The sequence below is a fragment of the Podarcis liolepis genome, assembly GCF_965112155.1.
Source record: "Podarcis liolepis genome assembly, chromosome: 7".
In the NCBI taxonomy this organism is placed as follows: Eukaryota; Metazoa; Chordata; class Lepidosauria; order Squamata; family Lacertidae; genus Podarcis; species Podarcis liolepis.
In genome coordinates this window covers 34,609,275-34,636,754 of record NC_139561.1, presented here as the reverse complement: position 1 = coordinate 34,636,754, position 27,480 = coordinate 34,609,275, and the positions used below count along the sequence as shown (strand labels likewise).

The 27,480-nt window shown below is 45.8% G+C and overlaps 1 protein-coding gene and 1 long non-coding RNA gene across 2 annotated transcripts in view; one reads left to right on the top strand and one right to left on the bottom strand.

The window, feature by feature from the left end:
• The window catches only part of LOC310711698, a 264,847-nt gene extending 252,335 nt beyond the window's left edge, over positions 1–12,512 (bottom strand). Inside the window, exon 1 of the long non-coding RNA XR_014528599.1 lies at positions 12,418–12,512. This is a non-coding gene — a long non-coding RNA (uncharacterized lncRNA). The remainder of the gene's footprint in view (positions 1–12,417) is intronic.
• Positions 2,453–25,070, top strand: SHCBP1 (SHC binding and spindle associated 1). Its single transcript, XM_083513632.1, has 13 exons — positions 2,453–2,824; positions 4,842–5,027; positions 6,641–6,756; positions 7,615–7,826; positions 8,469–8,561; positions 11,589–11,822; positions 12,944–13,112; positions 13,866–13,986; positions 19,506–19,637; positions 21,705–21,823; positions 22,294–22,380; positions 23,325–23,475; positions 24,148–25,070. The coding sequence occupies exons 1-13, from the start codon at positions 2,563–2,565 to the stop codon at positions 24,459–24,461; spliced, it is 2,196 nt and encodes a 731-aa protein (XP_083369758.1). The 5' UTR covers positions 2,453–2,562; the 3' UTR covers positions 24,462–25,070.
• The last annotated feature ends 2,410 nt before the right edge of the window (positions 25,071–27,480 follow it).

The following is a 27,480-nucleotide window of genomic DNA, read 5'->3' as shown; positions in this document are numbered from 1 at the left end:
AATGGTAGTTTACAGAGCTGCAATTTCAAGCACTCTTAACAAACTACAGTTCCCAAGATTATTTCAGGGAAGCCATTCGTCCCTGCCTCTGCCCTGCCTCCCCTCCATTTTTCCTTTCTCCTCTCTACTGAGGCCCTCCATAGAGAAATGTTTGGGGCGGGGAGAAACTGGGACAAGAGCTAGAATGATTCAACTGAGAATGCTAAATAAACCATGGAATATAGATTGGCACTTGGGGTGTGTGTGTGTGTAATGCACTTGGAGGGAATAGCCGGCTGGAACCCTAAACAGAAGCATCAGAATGCACTGCAACATTTTGTTGCGGGTCCCATTTGTGATTTACCACAGATGAAGTTCCCACTTTGAAGCACTTACCCTATAGAAATCCTCCTCCTCCTTTTGGGCTCACAATTGTAAAAGCATGAGACAAAAGGAGCTGGAAGGAAAGAGGAAACTTTGCACAATCTGGAAGAGAGTGAAAGAAGGAAAGAGTGGTAAAGGAATTAAAAAAACAAAACAAAAAATCTGAAAATAGGTGTGCGGGGAGAAGATGGGCAGACCTATGGCCTGGGCAGTATTGAAATGATTTAAATAAAACTTGCTTAGAAGTAAGTCCTGTTGTATCACAGAGTATCATAGAATTGTACAGTTGGAAGCGACCCTGATCTAGTCCAACCCCCAAAAATACAGGAATCTTTTGCCCAACATGGGGCTCAAACCTTCAGATTAAGAGTTTCACGCTCTGTTCAAAGAGAGTTTCTCTCTCTCTCTTTTGTGCACACACATATACAGTCTCTCTCTATATGTATATGTTTTCCTATATATATCGAAATAAAATGACACAAACGAAACAATAACAGAAACACTATAAACAATATACTCCCAACATTGTATTGCATTCTATTTATTGCATTGTCTTATGTTTCACTTTGCGCGTGTGTGTTCATATTGTTGTACCCAACCCTGCTCCCTGTTTGGCTGGACATAGGAGAGCTCTGCTGTTGCACCAATCTAAACTACCATCCTGTCTCCCCAATGACCAACCAGTTGCCCATTTGGGAATCCCGCAAGCGGAACCTGAGCGCAACAGCAACTCTCCCCACTTGTGATTCTCAGCAATTGGGACTCAGAGGCACATACTGCCGCTCAAAGCAGAGGTAGTAGAGACATCGCGGCTAGAAGCCACTGAAAAACGTATGTCTTTTAATTAAAAAAATTTTTTTTTTGAAAATTTTATTGAATAATACAAGAATATCAAATCAAATTTCAAACATATCCATGTACACATAATTGTTTACATATTTGCCAAACAAAGAATATAGAAAAAGATAAAGAAAAAAGAAAAAAGGAATAAAAATTACTTTCCATAAACAATAATACCAAATTTGTACTTACACACATTACAAAATACAAATCTTAGTTAAAATATTTTAAAAGACTTCCACCGCCTAAACCACTTTTATTATTTGTTCACCTTAACTCTGTTCTTCACTTCCTTCCCTTAAGTTCTTCCCTAATCCATTAAATCTTTGTATTCTTTATAGTCCTCACAAGGTTAATCTAAACACAACCAAATTTTCGTGGTTGAGCCCTGTTTATGTAAATATTCATTTAAACAACCCCACTGTTTCTGTACCATAGTTTTGGGTTTTTGCCTTATTAAGTCTGTCAATTTAGCTAACTCCAGGTACTCACATAGTTTACTTAACCATTCTCTTTTTGTTGGGTTATTATTTTCTTTCCAGTGGCTGGCTATCAGTATTCTTGCTGCTGCTGTTGCGTATAAAAATATATTGATTTTGTCTTTAGGGATATCTTTACTCAAGATTCCTATGTCTTAAGAGCAGTGCTGGATTTACGAAAAAGCTAAAGAAGTTATAGCTTACGGCCCCAAAAAATTTAAAGGGGAAATACCCTGGATGTACATTTCCAAAATATAAGATAAAAAACAAATAAAATAAAACCTACATCATTTTAAGTTAGAGCTTAATAATTATTTCACTATTAATATACTTCTTCTTAATTGTATTTCGGTTCAACAATTACTTTGATAAAATACATATTTTGTTATATGCAAATATATACCTATTAGGTCCATAAATTACCATATAGCATATATGCAACACAAAAAACAGCGACAATTTGTCGTTGACAAAGGACAGCTGGACATATAAAGCTCCCCATTACATTCAGTAGCTGAGGGCCTCATCAAACTGAAATCCGGCCCTGCTTAAGAGAGATTTCAGAGTTGTCTCTCTGCACTTTTCTTCTCAACCTTCCATTACTTCCTTTTCCCCGCCCACTTCGAACGCTGGGACACCGCCCTGAAGTCTCAACGTTCCACAACTCCCCCGCTGCCAGCGCACCGATTGGCTCCCGCGACGTTCCGAGTCTCCCCTTTCGGCCAATCCGAGCTCTCCCGCGCCGTTACGCAGAGGAAGACGGTGAGCTCATTGCCCGGGAAGGTTTGAAATTTACAAGGAAAGGCTTGTTTGGCCGCTTGGCTGTCGTTGAGGGTTGAAGTTGCGGGGACCCGGGCCGGGTTGAAGGAGAAGGGGGACGATGGCTGATCCGGCGCCCGAATCGTTGACGCCGCCGCCGCTGGAAGAGGCAGCGATGGAGACAGAAGCCTCGGATGCCCCAGCGAGAAGGGAGGAAGCGAATGAGAACGGACCAGGCGAGACGGTGAAGGGCGCTGTGATACTGGAGACGGAAGCAGGAGAAACGGAAGAAGGGCGTGATGGACGGAGAGAGGAGTCCCTGGAGCCCGCGCCAAATGCCAGCATTTCTGAGCCACAGGAAGAACCAGAAAACCTTAAACTAGGTAAACAAGTGGTTTGTTTGTTTGTTTACCTTCTGCCTCCTTTAACAAATCTCATTATTGCGTACTTGTTTTAAATCCTGTAACTGATTACTCACATTGGGGTTTTTGTTTTCCAAACTAAGCTGTATTACAAAAGTACAATATGGATCACAGTGTAACTACAAGTTTATGCCACTCCCTCTATGAACAGTTTTCCAGGATTCAAATTACATTTGTTTGAAACACAATCCATTCTATGAGTAGGATTAAGTATCTTGTTAATATATTTGTTCTACTACAATACAGTGGTACCTCGGGTTACATATGCTTCAGGTTACATGCGCTTCAGGTTACAGACTCCGCTAACTCAGAAATATTACCTTGGGTTAAGAACTTTGCTTCAGGATGAGAACAGAAATCGTGCAGTGGCAGCGCAGTGGCAGCAGGAGGCCCCATTAGCTAAAGTGGTGCTTCAGGTTAAGAACAGTTTCAGGTTAAGAACAGACCTCCAGAACAAATTAAGTACGTAACCAGAGGTACCACTGTATCTAGTTCTAATTCCCCCCCTTTACAGTGTTCATTGTTTCCCATAACTTATAACCAAAACAAATGATGCCTTTAGTTAACTCCACATTTCATTTTATTAATCCAACCCTTCTTCAGTTGATCCTGTCTTCCATTTAAAAAGACCAAACCATTTTATCTGTAGTTGGAGCTGACGTTGGTTACCATTTTTTACATTTTCCATGCCATTGTTCCTTCCAAAGAACTTGGCTTGGTGCAAATCCTGTTGTTGTTTTTTTTGTAACAACCACCTTGTTAGATAGGTTAACCTGAGAGGCTGATGCAGTGACCCCTCTGAACAAAGCCTCTTTTCCTAAACATAATGCTGTCAGCAAAACCTACTGTGTGAATATATTTGGAATACTGCGTACAGTTCTGATTGGCTCACCTCAGAATAGTATAAATGTAGAGTTGGAAAAAGTTAAGAAAAGGGTAAGCAAAATGATCAAAGAGATGAAGTGACTAAAGTTTGCAGCGTTGGGGATTTTTTAGTTTAGAGAGCAGGTGAGTAAGAGCTGACATGATGGAAGTTAATAAAATTATGTGTATGTGTATACACACACACAGAGTGGTACCTTGGGTTACATACGCTTCAGGTTACAGACTCCACTAACCCAGAAATATTACCTTGGGTTAAGAACTTTGCTTCAGGATGAGAACAGAAATCGTGCAGCGGCGGTGCAGCGGCAGCAGGAGGCCCCTTAGCTAAAGTGGTGCTTCAGCTTAAGAACAGTTTCAGGTTAAGAACAGACCTCCAGGACGAATTAAGTTCTTAACCTGAGGTACCACTGTATATATACTTTTCTGTCTCAAGAAACTCTAGAACTTGTGGGCACCCAATGAAGCTGAATGTTGGAAGATTCAGCACAGATAAAATAATTTCTTTATGAAGCACGTGGTTAAAGTGTGGTGCTTGCTCCACAGGAGGTGGTGATGGCCAACTTGGATAGTTTTAAAAGGGGATTGGACATATTTATGAAGAAGGCTATTGCTAGCTATAATTGTTATCTTCTACCCCACCCCCCACGGTCATGCCTCTGAATACTAGTGGCTGGGAGTTGCAGGAGGGCAGAGTGTCCCTGTGCTCCTGGCCAGCTTGCAGGCTTCCCATTGTGGCCACTGTGAGAACAGGATGCTGGACTAGATGGGCCACTGGCCTGATCCAGCCAGGGCTCTTCATATGTCCGTACACTGGGACCTCTGAATCTGAAGGAATACTTATTCCCATATGAAGCCACCAAGGCCTTAAAACATCTGGAGCACAGCTGGGTCCCTACCTGGGAATTAGGCCTTGCACTTTAGTAGAAAGACATTATGGGTGTGCTAAAAGCGACCAGTGTTTAATGCATCACAAGTTTTCTATATGGAACTGCAAAATATTTAAGTAGCATGTTTTTTTTTAAAAAAGGCTTCATCTGATGTGTTCAAGAATAAATCAGTTGGATGTATGATTTCTCTCTCTCTCTGGTCTAAGATGAGGGCAAAGGCGGAGAAAGCGATAGTGAATGCAGCAGCTGCAGCGATTATGGGAGTCATGGCAAGCCAGGGACCTCTTTGCAAAGGCTTGTGCCAGAGAGGAATGCCCTCTTCCCAGACACTTTCCAGACAAACAACCTCCTGTTCTATGAGCGCTTTAAGACCTATCAGGACTACATGTTGGGTGAGTAGCCTCTTGGTTTCCGAGGCTGTGCTCTTGATATCAGGGTTCCAGATGAATTTACGGTTTCTGTATTTGTCAATTTATTTACACCTTGCCTGTTTCAGGTGCAAACCTTCACAAGGTGGCTTACAGAATGACCAATAAATGAATAAGTATAAGCATGAAAACTGATGAGTTAAAACGGCAGCAGCTAAAACATTACATCGGGATGGTCAATAAAGCCAGGCAGAACAACAGCGAGTCTGTTTTAAAATGAGGGTTGTGCGGGGGTTGAATTCTGTTTATTGCCATTTCAGCACAGATTAATATCACCATTAAGCAAGTTCAAACCTGCTTCTGAGTTAACTACAGGCCAGGGATTCTACCAGCTGAGCCTTTCCCCCCTTTAAAATCCGGCTGGGATTCAGGCGCCATTTCTGAGCTGCAGATCACCCAGTGATTCACCAGTAGATTCCAACCTCTTATCATCTCTCTGCCCAAATGGAAACTATAGCCCATTGTTGCAAGCCTTGTCTCCTAGGAGGTATTTGTGTGGGTTTGCAGCAGATTGTGAGCCCCTTCTAGTTTCCGCAAGGTCTGTGCTGCTCAAATTCTTGCAGCTAGCGAAAGGGGGTTGGGGACTTGCAGCTTCTCCATATTTCATTGTCTCCAACCCTGCTCAGCCCAAGCCAGCATGGCCAGTGGTCAGGGAAGATGGGAGCTGGAGTCCTGCAGCACTTGCAATGCCTTGGGTTCCCTAACCCTGGCCTGTTGGCTTCCTTAATGTTGCCCAGTAACAACTGAGCAGTTCTCATTGTATCTCTTTGTGCATTGAAAGTGCTCACATAAAGTAATAATAATAATAATAAGTTTCCCCAGCCACTCTGGGCGGCTCCCAATCGAGTGTTAAAAACAATACAGCATTAAATATTAAAAACTTCCCTAAACAGGGCTGCCTTCAGATGTCTTTTAGAGATAGGATAGCTGCTTATTTCCTTCACATCTGAAGGGAGGGCGTTCCACAGGGAGGGCGCCACTACCGAGAAGGCCCTCTGTCTGGTTCCCTGTAACCTCACTTCTTGCAATGAGGGAACTGCCAGAAGGCCCTCGGCGCTGGATCTCAGTGTCCGGGCTGAACGATGGGGGTGGAGACGCTCCTTCAGGTATACAGGACCAAGGCCGTTTAGGGCTTTAAACGTCAGCACCAACACTTTGAATTGTGCTCGGAAACGTACTGGGAGCCAATGCAGATCTCTCAGGACCGGTGTTATGTGGTCCTGGTGGCCACTCCCAGTCACCAGTCTAGCTGCCGCATTCTGGATTACCGTATTTTTCGCTCTATAACACGCACCCGACCATAACACGCACATAGGTTTTTTTTAGAGGAGGAAAATCGATAGGCATGCCACCCGTAGGCATTCCCTCCATAACACGCGCAGACATTTTCCCTTACTTTTTAGGAGGAAAAAAGTGAGTGTTATGGTGCAAAAAATACGGTAATTGCAGTTTCCGGGTGACTCCTTTTCATTTGTTTTCTGTCTGCTCTGCTCACAAACACATTCAGGGCATTGCCTGTGTCTTTTCTGATGCGTGGATGTGTGTAATTTCCCCTCCCCAACCCATTTGATTTCCAGCTGACTGCAAAGCCTCAGAGGTCCAAGAATTCACAGCATCGTATTTGGAGAAGGTCCTTGAGCCGTCCGGGTGGCAGGCGGTGTGGCGCACCAGCGTGTTTGAGGTCCTGGTTGAAGTAAGTGCAGCTGGGCAGCCCAGAGGCTTGGTTCCACATGAACCATTGACAAGAGCTGTGTGTTTAGATGCTCGCCTTGTTCTAGGGGGATTGCTTTCGTTGCATGACCCAATGTGCAATATAATAACAAAATAAAAATTCAAAACACTATTACTTGCACGTTTACTCAGAATCCAGTGAAAACTGATTCATTTAATTAATTCAGCACCATTGATGATTTTGATCCAGTGGTACCAGCTTTTCACAGTCTCTTTTTAAATAATATTTTTTCCATATAGAAAATTACATTTGTTAACAATTATATACCAATACCTCCAGCATCGCCCTGCAGTCCCCTTGCCTCTTAGCACCCCCAGTTGGCAATACCACCCCTGTTGGGAGCTACTGTTTTTAACTGGGTGTTTTAATTGTTGTAATCCGCCCTGGGATGTTACGGTGAAGGACGAGGTATTAGAATCATAGAATTGTGGAGTTGCTCTGAGGTCCTCAAGTCCATCCCATTTCAGCACATGAGTTGCAGCTAAAGCATCCCGGACAGTCTCTGTTTGGAAACCTCCAACAAAAGAGAGTCCACTTTCTGATGGTGTCCGTTCCACTACCAAAAGCAGATTTTGGCGTCCAAAATTCCTTCCGAATGTTTAGTCGGAATTCTCGTAACTTGAATCCAGTGATTTGAGTCCTACCCTCCTCCGGAGCAGCAGAAAACAAGCTGCTTGTTATTAATTAATAGTATTATTAATACTATTCTTATTACATTGAGGTTTTTTTGGAGGGTCCTTGAAGCCATCCTCCTGCCCCCAAATGGCGCTGCGCAGACCATGAAGGTGCCTCTTCTTGCCTCTCTTTTTAACACAACAGGTTGTTGATGTGGATTACTCTGCTCTGAAGGCGGTGGTGCACCTCTGTGACCCTTTCCTGTGTGAGACTCGCGGGGGCGATGCCTTCACTCAGGAGTGTATCCAGGAGCTTTTAGAAGTGAAGGGGCAGCGGCTGCCGTTGCGGGAGTTGTGGGTTGCCTTTGACGAGTCGGGGGAATTTGACCACACCGCACTGGCTGTCGAGCACGTCAGGTAAGATTACGTGGCCTGCCTATGCTGGGGACCTGCTCGCCCATGGCTCGGCCTAGACCCAACATGATAGACATTTATGAAAGAGAGAGAGAGAGAGAGAGAAGTTTTCTCTCTCGTAACGCTAGAACTCATGGACATGTAATGAAGCTGAATGTTGGAAGATTCAGGACAGGCAAAAGAAAGCACCTTTTCATGCATTACTGTATTTTAATATTTTGTTGGAAGCTGCCCAGAGTGGCTGGGGAAGCCCAGCCAGATGGGCGGGGTATAAATAATAATAATATGTTGTTGTTGTTGTTATTATTATTATTATTGTTGTTGTTGTTGTTGTTAAACTGTGGAACTCAATGCCACAGGAGGATGTGGCATTGGATGGCTTTAAAAGAGGATTGGGCAAATTTATGGAATAAAGTTCTTCCAAAGGCTGCTACCCAAGATGGCTATGCCCTGCCTCCATGGTCAGAGGCAGCAATGCTTCTGAATGCCAGTTGCTTGAAACCACAGAAGTATTTTTATCCTGCTTTCCCATAGGCATCTGGTCGGCCACTATGAGAACAGGATATGGGGCTAGATGGGCCACTGTCTTGATCCAGCAGGCTCTTCCTTGACATCCTTAACATTTCCCCCTTTTTGATTTTGAAGGTTTTTCTACAAGCACCTCTGGCGGAGCTGGGATGAAGAGGACGACGACGACTTCGATTATTTTGGCAGATGTGTTGAACCTCGGCTCAGGCTGTAAGTCCCTCTTGAAAACATTTCTGAGCTTGGGAGTTGACTAAACAGCTTCCACTCCCAACTCCAAAGGAGTTATGTTGTATTGCAAATGTGCTGGTGGCAGTGAATCTTCCCACATAGTTTTGGCGCAGAGTTGGTGTCCTGGCTGGGAATGTTCAGTTACTTGGGCAAGAAACCCGCTTGCAGTGCAGCTCCTGTGAGGGAAGGGGAAGTTGTCAGCTTGACTGAGTGTGAAACCTTGTTGGCGAGGATGGAGAACTGGAAAGGTCCCAAGAAGCATGTGGGGTTAAGAGGCAAGAAAAGGGTGCAGAGGAGGAACACCTAGGAAGTGTATGTGGAGAATGAGGCGAGGCTTGAAGAGATGGGGAATTGAGTTGAGAGGTTAACTGGAGAGCGAGCTCTGAAGAAACGTCAGCACAATACTGGGGCCTGGGGCCACCCAATGAAGGTGAATAGGAGAAGCTTACAGGACATGTAAGAAGAAATACTTTGGTCAGTGCTTAGTTGGACTATGTAATTCACTGCCGCAACACTTAGAGATGACTTCAAATAGACACCAGACAGATTGGTGGAGGAAAATGCTGTCAATGACTATATACTAGTCATGATGGCTGTATACTAGGGCTGCACATTGGTTTTGTGTGTACCCCGAATGACAAGGCAAATCGGGGTGATTTGGGTCAGAAGCTCGCGTTTCTGAGTCAGATAGCACAGTTAGCAAGCTGTCTCAAATTGCATCATGGACTGTCTAAGCTTGTGAGCCGTTCTGTGGCTTTGGCTGCCTCAAAACATAAACACACAACTCCCTGACCCCTCCACTTTAGTTCTGGAAACATTGCTGTGGAATGAAAAGGAATCTTGGGGACAGTTCTAGGGGTGTTTTCTAAAATATATCCCATGCATGGGGTCATTTTACCTCTAGGTGGTGCTATAACACCAACAGTAGGATTTTATAGGCAAGAAGAGGCGCTTTGAGGAGTTATGTCCAAATTAAAATAAAATTGGGCGTTCTGAGTTTCCCTTCAGTGGCCCAGGGCTATATGATAGATTTAAAACAGGGTTGTATCCCCTTTCTACCCCCTCTTTTTTTTTTTTTTTTGCTAAGTCCATCTTAAAAATTACCCACTTCCCCACATGCTTCTTGCTTCACAACTCTCTTTTGCTCGGAAATATTTTACTGTTCCATTTCTGGTGCACCTCTCCCCCCCCCCCCCCGGATCTCAAAGTGGCATAGACCTCTCCATTTCACCCTCACAACAGCCCTGTGAGGTATGTTAGGCTGTGAGGGTTGGTGACCGGCCCAAGGTCACCCAGTGATGTTTGTAGCAGAGGAGGAGTTCTGAACCCTGGTCTCCCAGGTCGTAGTCCAGCAACTCTAACCACTACATCACACTGGCTCCAAAGTATCGCAGGTCATATTACGAACCCAAAGTATCAAATGTGGTGACAGTAATAATAATACAACAAAACAACACCACCACCACAAACTGGCTTATAAGTATACAGTGGTACCTCGGGTTAAGTACTTAATTCGTTCTGGAGGTCTGTTCTTAACCTGAAGCACCACTTTAGTTAATGGGGCCTCCCACTGCCGCTGTGCCTCCAGAGCACGAGTTCTGTTCTCATCCTGAAGCAAAGTTCTTATCCTGAAGCACTGTTTCTGGGTTAGCGGAGTCTGTAACCTGAAGCGTATGTAACCCGAGGTACCACTGTAAAGCCATATTTACTAGAATAATAGCTAGAATAGAGTTAGACTTGTAACCATTCAAACAACAAACATGCTAAGGTGCCATGTGCAAGACAAAGCCCGGAGATACTGTAAACATGGAGTAAATAAATATACAACTGTTGTATCTCCAGTCTTTGTCTTGCACATGGCACCTTAGCATGTTTGTTGTTTGAATGGTTACAAGTCTAACTCTATTCTAGCTATTATTCTAGCAAATTTGGTTTTATATTTATAAGCCAGTTTGCGGTGGTGGTGTTTTGTTGTATCATATTATGAACCCAGCCTTAAGAAGAACGGCTGAGGCAGCTGGGTATATTTAGCCTGGAGAAGCATGAGTGGTGATATGGTGATATGATAGCCCTCTTCAGGTATCTGAAGGGCTGTCATGTGGAAGATGGAGGAAGCTTGTTTTCCTCTGCTCGGGAAGGCAGAATCTGAACCAGTGAATTCAAATGACAAGAAAGGAGAGCCTGACTGAGCATGAGGAAGAACTTTCTGACTGTAAGAGCTGTTCGGCCATGGAGCAGCCTCCCTTGGCAGGCGGTGAGCAATCCATCCCTGGAGATTTTTAAACAGGGGGCGGATGGCCACTGTCAGATGGCTGCTGCGGTTGCTCGAGAGTAACCAGGCAGGACTCCAACCTGTCTTTTACAGGCTTTATTTTGGTGCAAACTATTTACAGTGAAGAGCGTCATAAGTTCATGTCTGGCTCAATCGCTAGCAGAATCCAGGAGTGGTCTCTTTTTTTTTGGACCTCCCCCAACATAAAAGTTTTGTTACTCCCAACCGTTTCCACCCCTCCCTGCTCCTCAGACTACTGCGCAGGATGGGCGATGGCAAAGGCGAGCTTCCCTCCTCTCCGGCTTGCTCAGGAGTGGCGTTAAGGCTCTTCCTAGCATCCTCTGGTCCTTGCACCTCTTCTCCACTAGAGGTGGGGCTTTCCTCCTCCCCGGAAGAGGAACTGCTTCACAAGATTTTCGGAGGCTCCCTGTAACACAACTGCCCTTCTATTTCTTGCCTCTGAGCCGATGGCACTTCCCTGGCAGCCACCTGTCAGGGATTCATTAGCTGTGATTTCTGCATTGCAGGGGGTTGGACTAGATGAGTCTTGGGTGTCCCTTCCAACCCTAGATTTTTATGATTCTAAGGTGCAACTAGACTCTGGGTTGTAGTCGTCCCCCCCCAGCAGACTACCCTGGCTGTTCCACCTGGAATTTCTTTATTCTGGCTTCCTTCATGCAATGTTTGATTCTTGTGCCTCTTCCCCCAACCGATGATGTCCTAATTTTGAATTCCAGGTACTATGACATTGCTGAAGATCGTGTCCCTTCCGCGCTGGTGGCGGACTACCACAGCCTCCTCTCCCAGTGTGAAGAGCTCTACCGCAGGTTTCTAGTCCTCAGGAACAGCCTCGCAAGTAGCGATTCCGACACGGAAGCAGAGAACGTCTCTGTGGTGGAAGGGATGAAACTCTACAACAGGATAGAGCACCTGAAACAAAAGTTAAAGCTGATTGAAAACCCTCTTTTGAGGTAATGCATTTTCATTTTAATTGAATTTTTTTTTTTACTGCCTTTTGAATAAAAAAATAGCAACAGCGGAGTAGGGCTTGGTGACCAGGGTTGCATTTGGGATCTTGGAAGATCTTTTCTTTCTGGATTCAGTCCAACCATGGATTAATCTGGGTGGCTTTGCCCAGTCTTGGGCACAAGACAGACAATATTTTAAAGATGTGATTGCATGTTTAATCTATCCCCCCATTTTTTAAAAGTAGCTTGTGTGTGAGGGGGGGTTGGGTAAGCTATCAGGACCATGGGGAGGGGGCTTTCTTTCCCACACTGTCTTCCATTCTGGTGGGATACTGGTATAATGGCCACATTCCTCCAAGAACAAGTAACTGCTTGGAAGTGGGAGTCCCCCCCCCCTCCCCGGTCTAAAACGGATTAGATAAATTCATGGAGAATAAGGCTTGCAGTGGCCGCTTGCCGTGATGGCTATGCTTCACCTCCATAATCAGAGGCCGCCATGTTTCTGAATCCCAGTTGCTGGAAGCCACAAGTGGAGACAGTGCCCTTGTGCTCAAATCCTGCTTGCTGGTTTTCCCACAGGCATCTGGTAGGCAACTACAGTGGTACCTCGGGTTAAGCACTTAATCCGTTCCGGAGGTCCGTACTTAACCTGAAACTGTTCTTAACCTGAAGCACCACTTTAGCTAATGGGGCCTCCTGCTGCCGTTGCGCCACCAGAGCATGATTTCTGTTCTCATCCTGAAGCACTATTTCTGGGCTAGCGGAGTCTGTAACCTGAAGCTTATGTAACCTGAAGCGTATGTAACCTGAAGCGTATGTAACCCGAGGTACCACTGTATGAGAACAGGATGCTGGACTAGAAGGGCCCCTTTGGCCTGATCTTGCAGGTTCTTCTTATGTTCTCATGGTGCCATTGTTGACTGATGGGAATTGTAGTGCCTCACATGGGTTAATCCTGAACTCTACCTTCCCCCACATACTATAGTCCTGATCCTGATTTTTGTGTGGGTGGTGTGTGTCCTCTATTTTTACAAGAGAAAATATGTTCTGTACAATTATTTATTTGTCTGTAACGTCCATCTAGGAACTGAACGTGCTTAAGGAACATTCTCTCTTTTTTGCAGGTATGTGTTTGGCTACCAGAAGCACGCTCGCCTCCAGGCGAGGGGAGTGCGCCCTTCGGGCGCCACCATCACCCATATTGTGTCTGCCACCATGATGTCAAGCCTGCTGCAGTGTCTGCTCAGGGACAAATTTTCTCCAGAGTCTTGTAATGAAGAAATGGAAATACAGGTACGGTGGTCGAGGGTTGTATGGTATGTTGTTGTTGTTGTTTGCCTGGATCATAGAATTGTAGAGTTGGAAGGGACCCTGAGGATCATTCAGTGCAGGAATATGCAAACCCATATGGGGATTGAACCTGCAGCCGTGGCGTTATCTGCACCGTGCTCTAACCAACTGAGCTATCCAGGCTGAAAACATTGCTGTAGGGAAGCAGCGCTTTCTTGACATACGCGGAAGTTGCAGTTGGAAGTGGTGACTGCATGCTGTAGGCTGTCCATCCATGAATTAACATTATTTATTGCAGAATTAAAATTTCTGGAAAGAGACAGTCTTTAGGTAGCTGCCAATGTTCCTAGACTACAACTCCCATCATTCCCAGCCAGCATGGCTGATGGGAGCTGTAATCCATCAACAGCATCTCAAGGCCACCAGGTTGGTGAAGGCTGGAGCATGGCGTTGACTTGGTCAGGCATCTTCCCATTTTCATGCGATTTCCCCTGGTAATAGGTTGGTGGAGAGAACCTTGATGTGGCCTTCCAGCTTTTGCTGGACTACCCCTCCCATTGTCCTTGGCCCTTGCCATTGGAAATGGTGGGAGTTGGAGTTCCACATCATATGAGTGGCCAAAGCTTCCCCACCACTGCCACAATGTCCTGGGTACGTGTCCTCTAAAACTGTGAAGACCTGGAATGGAGAGAAGGTCTGAGTCCTCTCCCAGTACCTGAACATTGCTTTTGATGGTATTTCTTTCCTCTTCCTCAGTTCCACAGCGACCCGCTGTCTGCTATGAACGCCTGCTATGCAGGGGACAGGATTGTGGTTTGCCCTGGTCACTACCTTGTGGAGGGCACCTTGTGCATCGCCGACAGCATTGAACTGGAAGGTTAGAGCTTGTGTTTGTTAAAAGTCTTGGTGGGTTTTCCTTCTCTATGAAACCAGGAGTGGGGGAACCTGGACTCCAACTCCCATCAGCCTCAGACTATATGGGCAGCTATATGGGACTTCCATCCCAGGAGAAATTGGGTTGGGAGAAGTATTATTTCTTGTTTTTTCCTGAAACTAAAACTCGCGGACATCCAACGAAGGTTCAGGACAGATAAAGGAAAGGAAGGACTTATTTATGAAGTAAATAGTTTAACTGTGGAACTCGGTCCCATAGGAGGCAGTTATGGCCACCGACTTAAAGGTAAAGGGATCCCTGACCATTGGGTCCAATCGTGGCCGACTCTGGGTTTGTGGCGCTCATCTCGCTTTACTGGCTGAGGGAGCCGGCGCACAGCTTCCGGCTCATGTGGCCAGCATGACTAAGCTGCTTCTGGTGAACCAGAGCAGTGCATGGAAACGCTGTTTACCTTCCCACTGGAGTGGTACCTATTTATCTACTTGCACTTTGAGGTGCCACCGACTTAGATGGCTTTAAAAGACAATTAGTCAAATTCATGGAGGAGGAGAGGGCGATTGATGGCTACGCGCCATGATGGCTTGGTTCCACCTCTACAGTTGGCTTCTGAATACCAGTGGCTGGAAACCACAGGAGGGGAGGGGGATCTTGTGCTGGAATCCTCCTTCTGGATTTCCCACAGGCACCAGGTTGGCCACCGTGAGATCAGGATTCTGAACTAGATGGGCCATTGTCCTGTAGGATCCTCTTATGTGAGCCAGATATTGGCCCTCAAAGGGGTGGGAGAGGAGACTGTACAGTGGGGCTTACACATGTGTAGCTCTTTATGTGGAGTAGCTGTCTAACATGTTCTGCACATCATGGAGGAAGGGGCATGTATGAGGGAGCAGCACCCCTTTCCGGCTAAGTCAGTGGGCCTGTCCCCTTGTTCTGTACAGAAATTTAATAGATAAAATATAGGAAGAAACCCGTGTTCTATAGAAATGTGTATACAGTGGTGCCTCGCAAGACGAAATTAATTCGTTCCGCAAGTTTTTTCTTCTTGCGAGTTTTTCGTCTTGCGATGCACGGTTTCCCATAGGAATGCATTGAAAATCAATTAATGTGTTCCTAGGGAAACCGCCTTCAGACCAGGTCCGGGGACAGTCTGTCCCCCGACCTCTTCTGAAGGCTGGGGGGGGGACAAGGGCTTTTCTTCCCACCGCCAGCCTTCAGAAGGCTGTTCTGAAGGCTGGGGGTGGGAAGAAAAGCCCTTCTCCCCACCTCCCGCCCCGCAAGCTCCGGGGACAGGAGGGCTTTGCTGCCGACCGCCAGCATTTTAAAAGCCCCCGCTGTCCCCACTGTATATAAAAGCTATGGCGATCAGTCAATCCTCTTAGCTCTGTTGCTATTCCTTCATGTTCTGATATTTTACTGGCACCGGCTGGACTTTCTGAAGCTTATCTCCATAGCTAGCCACCCTCATCCAGCAATATGGGTCCAAAATGAAATGCTTATTTATTTGTAAAAACGTTTGTATACCGCTGTGTCATTAAAATAACCAAAACAGTTTACAGTGTTAAAAACATAAAATTAAAACTAAAAACAAACATCAATTAACCGTGGTGGAGGGATGTATCCTTAATTGCCTGCATAGGCCTGGCGGAATAGAAAAAAGTTTTCAGTAGGCGTTTAAAAGTTGGCACAGAAGTTCTAGTGGCAGAGAGTTCCACAGGACTGGACTGATGGCACTAAAGGCTTGGTTCCTTGTTGTCAAACGAGCCTTGACAACTCATGCTCCTGCAGGTGATCTCCCTGACTGAGCTTGGATATATAAGGGTTCATTCAGGCAGTGCTGGAAAGGCTTCTGTCTTGTTTTGGAGAAACAGACACAAACCCCTTTTTGTTTCTACCCTGTAACTCTCTCCCTGGACTTCCTCCACTGCGGACAGCTCCACCTCCCTTAAGTTTGCCAAAAGAACCTGGGGTCTGCTGTGCGGTTGTTAGCATAATAGGCTGTACGTTGCTGTGGGGCTTATGTTGCAGTCGCTATCTTTCTCTTGTCAAAAGTCTTTAGTGGAAAAAGAGCCAAGGGTTTAATTTCCTGCTGTTCAGACTCTTCTTTCCACCCCCCCCACTCTTTCCGGCCTCCTTTAAAAACAACAAAAAACCCAACAACTTTTGCTTCCTTTATTTTTATGACAATGATTTTCTTTTTCTCCCAGTCTTTCTCGAATGTTTGATTTATATAGATATGCATGCCAGTGTGTGGTACCCCTGCAGGACAGAGGCTTTCAATAAATTTCTTTATCAGTAGGAGTGAGAATAAGATGGCTCGGGAACTCGGGGTGGTATTTATGACAAATCGCATCCTATCAAGAGAGGTCAGGCGAATGTGAGCAAGCAAATTAAAGCGTACTAGACCAGACATCGCCACGAGCTTTTAAGGAACAAAAGCCGACATCTAGTTTATTCATCGAGTCGACGCTTCTGATTGAACAAGTGCCAGGAAGTCTTATTGCTTGTCGTTTGATAGATCTGCTTTTTCCTTTTTTGGAAGCTGTGAAAAATAAAAGCGCTGGGTGGCATTTTAGCAACGTGGTCTGTTAATGATGTTGGATGGGTGTTAATGATAAGGGAGGAGTCTCTCTCTCTCTCTCTCTCTCTCTCTCTCTCTCTCTCTGTGTGTGTGTGTGTGTGTGTGTGTCTCTGTCTGTGTGTGTGTGTTTGTGTTTGTATGGACCAATTTGAGCCATTGAATGTTATTGTTGGCGCATGACATGCAGCAGTACAGTGGCAGATCCAGAAGGGCAGGGTCCTTTCCTGATAGTCATGGCTACATCCCTTCCAATATTATGCTTCCTAGAATTATATAACCTTGTAATTATACAAGATAATAACGGGGAATGCATTGCAACGGTCGGTGCAGATCTCCATGTGTTGCCTTGCACCCAGACCTGCAATTTCCTGTGCAGGTATGTGGGCAAATCATCTGGAGTGCTCTAATATCTTCTTTTGAAGTCCTATCATACAGTACAGAACTTGCACACTCCCTTCCCTTGAAATGGAAGCAACTTGTGTTTCCAGTTTTCCCAAGTGCTTAGCTTTGGAGCGTTTGGGAACAACTCCTCTGTGTTCTCCCCTGACTTCTCCAGAGCTGACCCTAGGAGCTGATCCTCGGCTGACTCCGCCTCCTTCGATCTGATTGGCTCCAGTTAGCCCAGAGGGTGAGAGAATTTATTTTCAGTGGCTAAAAAGCTCTCTTTCCAAGCTGATTGGGTGGCTCTCTAGGACAATGTAGGGCAGGGGCCCCTGCTACAGAAATAGTAATGGGTCTTTAACACACACTCCCAGTGACCCTAGGCCTCTATACTAATGGTAGCATGGACTCCTTTTTGGAAAGGCAGTGGTAGCTTTACTGATAAATTGATCCAAGACTTTTAAAGTGAGCCCACCAATGCATGCTCCTCTCAGGCGCACCAAAAATTGTAATCAAATGAAAGTATCTGTATCTGTATGTTGATGTACGGTACCGGTTCACACTTAACGGGAAACCGTGGATTCCTGCCACATGAATGAGCCTTGGGAAGCCCCTTGGGAAGAAACTGGGAACTGAAGCCACTTAGAATTGTAGAGTTGGAAGGGACCACGAGGGTCATCCAGTCCAGCCCCCTGCCAATGCAGGAATCTTGCCTCTAAAGTGGGTTTCAAACCCATGGCGCTGAGTTTTAAGAGTCTCATGCTCTACCGACACAGATAGGTAGCCGTGTTGGTCTGCCATAGTCAAAATAAAAAAATTCCTTCCAGTAGCACCTTAAAGACCAACTAAGTTAGTTCTTGGTATGAGCTTTCGTGTGCATGCACACTTATTCAGATACAGAGTGTATCTGAAGAAGTGTGCATGCACACAAAAGCTCATTTTTTTATTTTGACTATGCTCTACCGACTGAGCTATCTGCAGCTAACGTTGCTGCTTTGTGCTGACTAGAGTTTGAAGCAAACCAGTTTCCCAAGTTTGGACTTCAAGGGAAACAGTGATTTAGTTAAAAGTGGGTGTTCCCAATTTCCTCCTTGCTGTGAAAGGAGAGGCGAGGCCAAGACTCGTTGGAAGGTTCGTTCACATACTTCACTACAGTTGAACTAGTGGAAGTTTAGCACTTATTTCCGTGTAGATTGCTACAAGAGAGAGAGAGAGAAAAATCCAGTTGCAATTCCATTAACCCAGAAAAGAACCAGGAGCAAAGTGACAAAATTTGGGGTGGTATATCAGCAAATAGTTCTTCCTGGCCATTTCTGTGGATGAATTGTGGGGGAAGAGAAGTGTGCATGTGTGGAAAGGGTGGGGGAGTAGTGGCGTGGCCAGTGTTTAGGGTGACCTGCCAGTATATCAGTAAAAAGCAACAGCAACCCCACAGTTCTGTGATGCAACAGTTCCTGCAGTGTGAAAGGAATGTTACAAATGAGCACAGAAGTGCCAGCATCCTAACTGGGAAAATGCTGCAATAAATCCCGTGTCTGAATTCAGCCTTGCTATGGTTCCTAGTGCTTTCTTCATAGAGTTGGAGAACTGTAGAGTTGGAAGGGATTCCAAGGGTCATTTAGTACAACCCAGAACCACAGCTAAAGAGCTACTTTTTAGAAGATTCCTCCTTGCTGGATGTGGCTTGTGAACAAGAGTTCCTGCACTTTCTTTCTTTTTAATTCCAGAAAGATCTCATGGCTCTCTAATGGCATCGTTATTATCGCTTGCCTTGTTGTTTGTTCTTGCTAGTGACGAGCCATAAATTTTTTTTTTACATGCTCGTAAATTTCTCTTAAGTGCTTCAGAGCGAGCGGCTGTGGAGAGCTTAGTTAACTCAGCGTTGCAGCCTTAAAATGGGGGGGGGGGGCATTTGTTGTGTATGTCATTTAACTAAATGCCATAGAACTGAGCAGAATGTCCCTCCTAAAATGCAGAAGTGTGTAAGAAGGAAGCTGGTTTATTGTTACAAGTATATCCCACCGTTTTTCCATGGAGCTCAAGGTGGTAGACGTGATTCTTCTCCTTTGCTGTGTTATCCCCAAAACAAATCCAGTGAGGTTGGTTAGTGCTGAGACTTAGTTACTGGACCGAGGCCACTCTCTGAGCTTTGTGGCCAAGAGCAGGATTTGAACCCCAGTCTCCCAGGCCCTAGTCTGATGCTCTAACCACTACAGCACATTGGCTGGTGGTGTGGCTGCTACAGGGTGGTCATAATAATAATGATAATGTTATTATTTATACCCCGCCCATCTGGCTGGGTTTCCCCAGCCAACGTGGGCAGCTTACAGCATATCTAAAAACATAATAAAAACATCAATCGTTAAAAACCTTCCGGTACAGGGCTGCCTTCAGGTGTCTTCTAAAAGTTGTGTAATTCTTTATCTCCTTGACGTCTGAGGGGAGGGTGCCACTACTGAGAAGGCCCTCTGCCTGGTCCCTGGGTTTGTTGCAACCTGCCAAAACTATTCTTTCCTTTTGCCTCCTGAAACGTTCTCCGCAGGCTACGGTTTGCCAGACGACATTGTGATAGAGAAACGAGGGAAGGGGGACGCTTTTGTGGAGTGCACCGCCGCGGACGTGAAAATCTCCAGCGTGAAGCTGGTCCAGCACGATGCCGTGGAAGGCATCTTGAGTAAGTACCTTAAGCTTGCCACCTGGCTTTGGCGTGCTACCCCGTAGCCTAGACTGAGGAACTAAGTGGTGGATTGGGCCCCGTCCCTCTTCTGCTGTGCCAACCCTAATAACAGGTGAAATAGACAGTCTAGGACGATTGCCGCAACTTGATCCATGCCTGGATGACTTCTGTTACTACTCATGTATTGAAATACCCCAAGATTTTTCTGCCTTGGTGGCACTGCCATAGAGGAGAGGGTTGCCTTAACCCAGCAGGCAAGGCTCATGACTTGGCTTGCAAATTGTCCAGGCACCACACCCATTCTTCATCTGTTTTTTTTCTTCTTGTTCTTTCCCTTCCTCCTTATCTGAATTTGGGGTGGGGAGGCCCAGACCTGTAATTCCATAGAGGAGTGCTTCCGAATACCAGTTCCTGTTAACCACAGGAGGGCAGAGGGCAGTGCTGTTCATGGGCTTCCCATTGGGGAATCTGGCTGGCCACTGTGAGAACAGGATGCTGGACTCAATGAGCCATTGGCCTGATCCAGCAGGCTCTTTTTATGTTCCTAGCCTTTAATGGCAGGGACCCAGTTTAATTCTTAGAAGCATCATATTCCTAACATCATCCCCCCTGTATCTGTTGCATCAAAGCATCACCTATTTGTTCTAATTCAAGTTTCATCTTCTTACCTTTCATCTCTGCTTTCATTAATAACCTAGTTCTGCTGTCACCATTGTGGTTCGCCCTCCAGATGTGTTGGGCTGTGACTCCCATCAACCATGCTGGCAGATGTTGTGCTGGCTGCGGCTGATGGGAGTGGACATCCAAAACATGGGGGGGGGGGCCACCTCGTTGGCGGCTGGTGATCAATGGTCTGTTCCAGAGAGGCGTGTCATAACTTGGATACTTTACCCGCCCGCCCCCATCGTTCGATATCAAAAGTTTAATTTTAAATTTTTTGTTCCATAATGGGAATCTGGCACCCCTCCACCCCTATCTGAATTTGACAACAATCTTGTTGGCTCTGCCCTTCTGTCTTCTGGAGCAGGTGATAATTAACACTTCGTCATCGAGAGGTAGATTTGAATAACAAATGTTACATGGGCTAGCAAGACTATTTCAGCACCTTCTACATGTGAAAATATATTCACGCACCACGAAAAGAGAGGGTTCTTGGGCCACTGCTGGAGAGAAGTTACTAACTGTATGTCCCTAAAATGTTCTTACGAAGAGTAACTTTTTATAAAAATTCTGGCTGTTGCAATAAATACTTAATGGCGGGTGGGGAGGAGAAAAATAGGAGGTCCAGAGGCCAAATCTGGCCTGCAAAGGCTTCCTGTTCAGTTCCAGCGTTGCCCCTGCTTCCAAAGGACCTTCTCACCCCACATACACAATTGTTCATTTGTTTAGAAGATTTTCACCTGCCTCTCAATAGGACACTTCTCCAAAGTGGGTAGCGACAACTCAAACCACAAAATGCAATCCAAAAACAACAACAACAAACCACTTGAGAAAACGATTCAGCAGGAAAAGTTTCCAGCAGCTAATAATTGTAGACCTGGTGCAACTTCCAGCATGGCAATATGTCCTGAAAATAAGCCACTGAAATGTTTCCCCTAAAGACGAATCCATCACTCTAGAACTAATGAGTGACAATTTTGCAGTGGACCAGCAACCAAAGGTTATATTGTGAAGAGTTTCTGTTCTTGATGCTTTTGCAAGATACTCCTCTCTGTCCCTCCAACCCCTGGTTCCCCCTTCCCCCGCACAAAAGACACTTGGGTCTTCTGTTGCCTTCTACTGAATCAGGCCACTGGTCCCTCTAGCTCAGGATACTTGATATAGAATGGCAGAGCTCTAGGGTTCAACATAGGGGACATTCCCAGACCTACCTGGATGTGCTGGACATAGAACTTGGAACCTTCTGCATGCAAAGCAGATTCTCTACCACTGAGCTTCCCCAGGCTTACGTAACTCAAACACCCTAGAATCCCTTGCTTGTGTTTCTTGGGGTTCACCAGGAACCACTTCTAAACCTGGGCTACAGGGGCAGCAGCTCAGAGCGTTCTTCTCCCTCCCACCCAGGTGTCCATCAAGGGAAGACCACCCTGGAGAACTGCGTGTTGCAGTGCGAGACCACAGGGGTGGCGGTGCGAACATCGGCTGAGCTTTCAATGAAAAATTCCGACTTGTACGGTGCTAAGGTAGGAATTGATGCTCTTCTTGCGATTGACAGACGCATTGAAAAGGAAACAAAAGCAGCTTCGGCAGATACGTTCGACGCCGGCTAATAATCCGCTCCTCTTTCAAAAGCACACGTGAGGCGCTTCCTCGGATACGCTGGAAAATTACAGAAATTGCAAGAAGATTACAAACAGTTACTATAAAATAGGTTTGCCCTTTCAAATCAGTTTATCTAGCATTGTGTGGCGTTACGTGGCGCTTGCAACGTGTGACAGTGCTTTTGAGCAACTTTTTGTTGTTCTGGTTGGAGCAGAATGCGGACCATGCAAATGCCACCTTCACCAGCCATCGCTCGCCGCATGCGCACTTGAACTGTTGACCAGAGCAAAGTTCATTTGTCGATTATTCAGGAGTCTAGGCCTTATTGATTTCTCCAACAGCCTCTTAGAATTGCCTATTGATTAGCAACATCTCCGCCTCTTAATTGCAGGGTGCCGGTGTAGAAATCTATCCGGGCAGCGTGTGTACGTTGATGGGGAACGGCATACACCATTGCAAAGAAGGAATCCTAATAAAAGTGAGTGTCTGAGAAGAACTGGGGTTAGCAGGGCTGCTTCCTATGCTTCTGGTAACATCGGATTGGCAGAGCTGTGCGGGCAGAGAGAAGGGCATAGTTTCATGATCTCAGTAAGCTGCACATCATCTGTGGGGAACCTGTGATTCTTCAGATGCAGCTGATCTGGAGTTCCCACCATTGGCCATGCTGGCTGCGGCTGTTGGGAAGATGCAGCCCAAGAACACCTGGGGGGGGGCACCTCAACCCTGCCATAAACTATGACTTAGACTGTGTGACCAAATTGCACCCTTTTTGCTCATCCTGACTCACTCTAGGAGGAAAGAGGTCACCATCCTTGGCTTAGTGTTATGCTGGAACCTGCTTTTGGTCTCTCCATTGCGGTTATTATTGTCCACTGTGATTTGATGGGGAGGGTCTGCTGATTGTATTACACAGCACCTGGCTGTGGTCTAGAAGAGGGCCTTCTTTGTAGTGGCATCTACCCTGTGACCTCCCTGTTGGACTGCTGCCACTGGAAGTTAAAAATGTATTTATTTCTTCACATGATTCCCTGGCCATTTTTCCCTTTCTAGTTTCTGGTGTTGATCTTGTTGTCTGTCTTTGATCTGATAGTTGAGTTTTGTTGATTTTGTTCTTATTAAAGATTACCCTACATTTATTATTATTATGGGAACTGCTTTGACAATTGTCACAGTAGAGGAAAACAGAGTACAGTTGTACCTTGGATCCCGAATGTCCAACAGGGCTTCCACGGCTTTCTGCAGCCAATTGGAAGCCGTGCTTTGGTTTCTGAACATTCTGGAAGTCGAACGGACTTCCGGAACGGATTCCGTTCGACTTTCGAGGTACCACTTGTATAAACTTCCTAATAATAAATATATGAAATGAGAAGATTAGCAATCTTACCTTCTGGACTGGGCATGTCTCTCACCCTTGGCTTTTAGGACTTTTTGGATGAAAATTATGACGTTCCCAAGATAACAATGGTGAACAATGTAATACATAATAACGAAGGGTATGGAGTGGTCCTGGTGAAGCCTACTGTCAAAGAGAGCGCTCCAGAAAGCTCGGGAGGCACAATCTTAAGTGGCCCAGGTAAGTTGTTAATGAAAGGTAGTTCTATCTGAGCACCCAGAAACAGCAGGGAACAATACCTGTGAACTGCTCTGAGGCCTGCGGGTATAGGGCCGTATATAAATTCAATAAATTAATAATAATAATAATAATGCCTGTTCTGAACCCCAGGATAAGAGGAGCCATGCTGGATCAGTCCAGCATCCTGTTCTCACAGTGGCCAACCAGAGACCCCAATGGGATCTGGCCTCCTGTGGTTTCCAGCAACTGGCATTCAGGAGCATTGGTGCCTCCAACCATGGAGGCAGACATAGCCATGATGGCTAGTAGCTCTTCCCATGATGAACTGCTTTGCCTTTGGCCAGGTTGATGCATTCAGAGGGGGGCTCTCTTGGCGGTTCCTCCACCCACAGAGCCTTGGGGGGGGCAGCCTGGGCGAGGACCCTTCTCTGTGGCAGCTCCTAAGCTGTGGAACTCCCCACAGAGGTATGTTGAGCACCTTCATTATACACTTTCAGGAGGATGCTGAAGATGCATCTTTTGTCCCTGGTTTTTTGACACTTGAGGTGTACATTTTCAGGTCCTGTCTTATTGTGTTAGGATTCAAAGTTTCAAACTGTTTTTAAGATGTGGTAGTCAATAAAATCAGTTGTACGTAAGGATTCCACTTAATGTCATTGTTTCTGGCTTTAGAGCAAGCAAAGGACCTTCATCCCACGGGCGACGGCTCCATCCCGGCGTGCGAAGATGCACATCAACAGGTCGGTGGTGGGTGGGAGCCTCGTGGAAGGGCAGGCGTTTCTGAGCACACGGAAGGCAATTCTGAAATCGCCAACGAACTTTCCGCCGCATCTCTCAAGAAGAGCCATCTGCGTAAGAAGAGGCTGAGCAACCTGGGCATCACGGAAGCGGACGACAACCTGATGTCTCAGGAGATGTTTGTGTCCATTGTGGGCAACCACTTCAAGCGAAATGGCAAAGGGAGCTTTGGAACATTTCTCTACTAGATTTCCCTAGTAGAATGGCATCGGAATAATATATAGCCTGGCTGCCGGCTGGCTTGTTGCAGAGTAGCTGAAACTGTTGACACCCATCCCTTAAAAATAATTATTATTTGGCTCCATTCCTTGCTTGCATGTGATTCCGGTGTATTTATTCTCCTATGCAGCACACCTGTTGCACAACTGAAATTTCTACTCCTTGGTGTGAGTTTTGAACCCAGCACTTGAGAGCAAAAGAAAACTTCCTCATGGAACCTTTTGAATGGATATACTCTCTTTCTGCTTGCTATACATACATACATACATACATACATACATACATACATATCACTTACTGTATTTATTTCTGATAGAAGACACCTTATTAAAAAATACATTTGAAGCTCCAGCTGCGGGAGGAAGGAGGCTGTTCACAGTACCGTAAAACTGTTGACCTCTTAACCACAGCTGAAAAGAGTGTTTTGCTTCCTACGTAGTAGTGGTGGTCTATTATTTTCAGCTGTTTTTAAATAAAACCTTTTTTAAAAAAATATATTTAGGAAATTGTCCCCCCTCTTTGATTTGTACAGAGTTCTGTCTGTCCCTTTCAATAAACATTACCTGTTACACAGCTGATCCATGTGAGCATTCTTAAAATATATTAGGGTGTAGAACTGCAGTGCTTAGATTTAATGGGTGTTAGAAAACTGTAGTCTTGTGCTTTGGTGAAGAAAGACCTGGTGGTTCTCAGGACAGTCTCAGTTAACTCAGAAAATGTTTCCCTGAGTGAGTGGCTTGGAAAGGTGTGGGCAAGATCTTCCATCTTTGAACTTGGAGGAATGAGAGAGGCGTGGTCGTCCGTCCGAATGCTCGGGAGTTCTTGCGAGTGGCTGAGAGGGGAACTGGCGTTGTACCAGGGCCAGGAATGTACATCTGGTGGATTTCTTCAATAAACACACCACTGAGGCAGCTTTGCTTTCGTCAAAACATCAGTCAAAACAACGAGTCCACAGGCCTGTAATGACACAATGCTTCTTTTGAGATATTCTCCTGCCTCATCTTGACACGTGCGTAAGGATTAAGTCATGTTCACAGAGGAAAAGCATGCCTGCATTATCAGAGCTGGATGCCCAATTCAATGAAAAGAACAGGGTGCCTGATCTCTGTCAGGTTAGCTCAAGGGTAAGGGAAATTGGTTCCTAAATGTGGCTACCTGGGAGTCACTCATCTAGGCCCTGACAGAGAAGCAATGGAGACTGGGGAAGCGTATTCCTGCCTACCTGCTTAGAGTTGGTTCCCAGGGGTCTTGTGTGGGTGATGCTGTTTTGGCTACGTAAAGCAGCACTCATGCCTGAACATCAGAAATGGAGGGAAGGATGACCGAGTGGGAGCTCCATAAAAGGTTCTTTGTTCTCTACTGTGAGATGTACCTGTGTATTGCTCATGCACAAATCCACTTCCCTTGGACTGAGAAAGGTTCCCTAACCCCTGTTTTAGTGTTAGATTTGCTTTCTCCCCATCCCCTTATTGCAGGCATAGGCAAACTCGGCCCTTCAGATGTTTTGGGACTATAACTCCCATCATCCCTGACCTCTGGTCCTGTTAGCTAGGGATGATGGGAATTGTAGTCCCAAAACATCTGGAGGGCCGAGTTTGCCTGTGCTGCTTTATTGCTTAGGACAGGCTTCCTCAACCTCAACCCTCCAGATGTTTTGAGACAATTCCCATCATCCCTGACCACTGGTCCTGCTAGCTAGGGATCATGGGAGTTGCAAGCCAAAAACATATGGAGGGCCGAGGTTGAGGAAGCCTGGCTTAGGACAGAAAGGCATGAACTGTGTTTGGTCAACGTATAACTCCCAGGACTTTTAAAATCAGGGCAATCAATAATTAAGTTCTATAGAAAGCATCCTTCCTCGTGCTGCCTTTAGTTTTCAAAGGGCTGTTGCTTCTGATGTGCTGCTAGCTTGCTTCAAACAAGTTTTTGGCAAAGGCCTTGTAAACTGAAAATTGCAAACTTGCCAGTCCATGGTGCTCATCGTGGAAGGCTTTCCAAAGGAGATGCAGTTGTATAGTGCAGATGTTACATCACAGTTTCTCCACTCGTGACATTTTATGTACAGTGGTTCCTCGGGTTGCATACGCTTCAGGTTACATACGCTTCAGGTTACAGACTCCTCTAACCCAGAAATAGTACCTCGGGTTAAGAACTTTGCTTCAGGATGAGAACAGAAATCGTGCTCTGGCGGCAGCAGGAGTCCCCATTAGCTAAAAGTGGTGCTTCAGGTTAAGAACAGTTTCAGGTTAAGAATGGACCTCCGGAAGGAATTAAGTACTTAACCCGAGGTACCACTATATTTTACTTTTCATGCACCCCTGAAAACTTATTCAGGTGTAGGGACAGACCAGGTGAGCGTGCTGGGCTGTACAAATTTCAGCATTCTTCTTGGATGGGGAGTAACTTTTTAGAGTCAAAGAAGCGTGTTGGGAGGAGAAGCAGAATCTGCCCCTCACTTCAACCTATTTTTCTGGGCTTGGCTGATTTAGACAGTTCTCCTGCCTGTATAAGGTTCCAGGCTCAATCCCCACCTGGGAAAGAAACACCTGTCTGGACACCTGGCGAGACACTGCCGGTCAGTGTCGGTTCAGAAAAGGGAAATCAAAATGATCAAGCAGGTAGAGTGACTCCCCTGTTAGGAAAGGTTGCAGTGTTTAGGGAAAAGATGAATAAGAGGCGACATGATAGAAGTGTATAAAATTATGCACTGGACAGAGAAAGTGGATAGTGGGAGGGTTCCCCCCTCTCTCATAACACTAGAAATCGAGGACATCCAGTGAAGCTGAATGATAGTTAAACTATGGAACGCCACTGCCGCAAGAGGTAATGATGGGCACCAGCTTGGATGGCTTTAAAAGAGGATTGGACAAATTCATGGAGGACAAGGCCACTAGCCATGAGGACAGTGCTCTGTCTCCACAGTTGGAGGCAGCAGTGCTGCTGAATACAAGTTGCTGGAAACCACAGGAGGGGAGAGGGCTCCTTGTG

Coding starts and splice junctions, on each gene's coding strand:
- SHCBP1 (XM_083513632.1), top strand. CDS start 2,563: ATGGCTGATCCGGCGCCCGAATCGTTGACGCCGCCGCCGCTGGAAGAG. Junction 2,825..4,841: donor ACCAGAAAACCTTAAACTAG/GTAAACAAGTGG, acceptor CTCTGGTCTAAG/ATGAGGGCAAAGGCGGAGAA. Junction 5,028..6,640: donor CTATCAGGACTACATGTTGG/GTGAGTAGCCTC, acceptor TTTGATTTCCAG/CTGACTGCAAAGCCTCAGAG.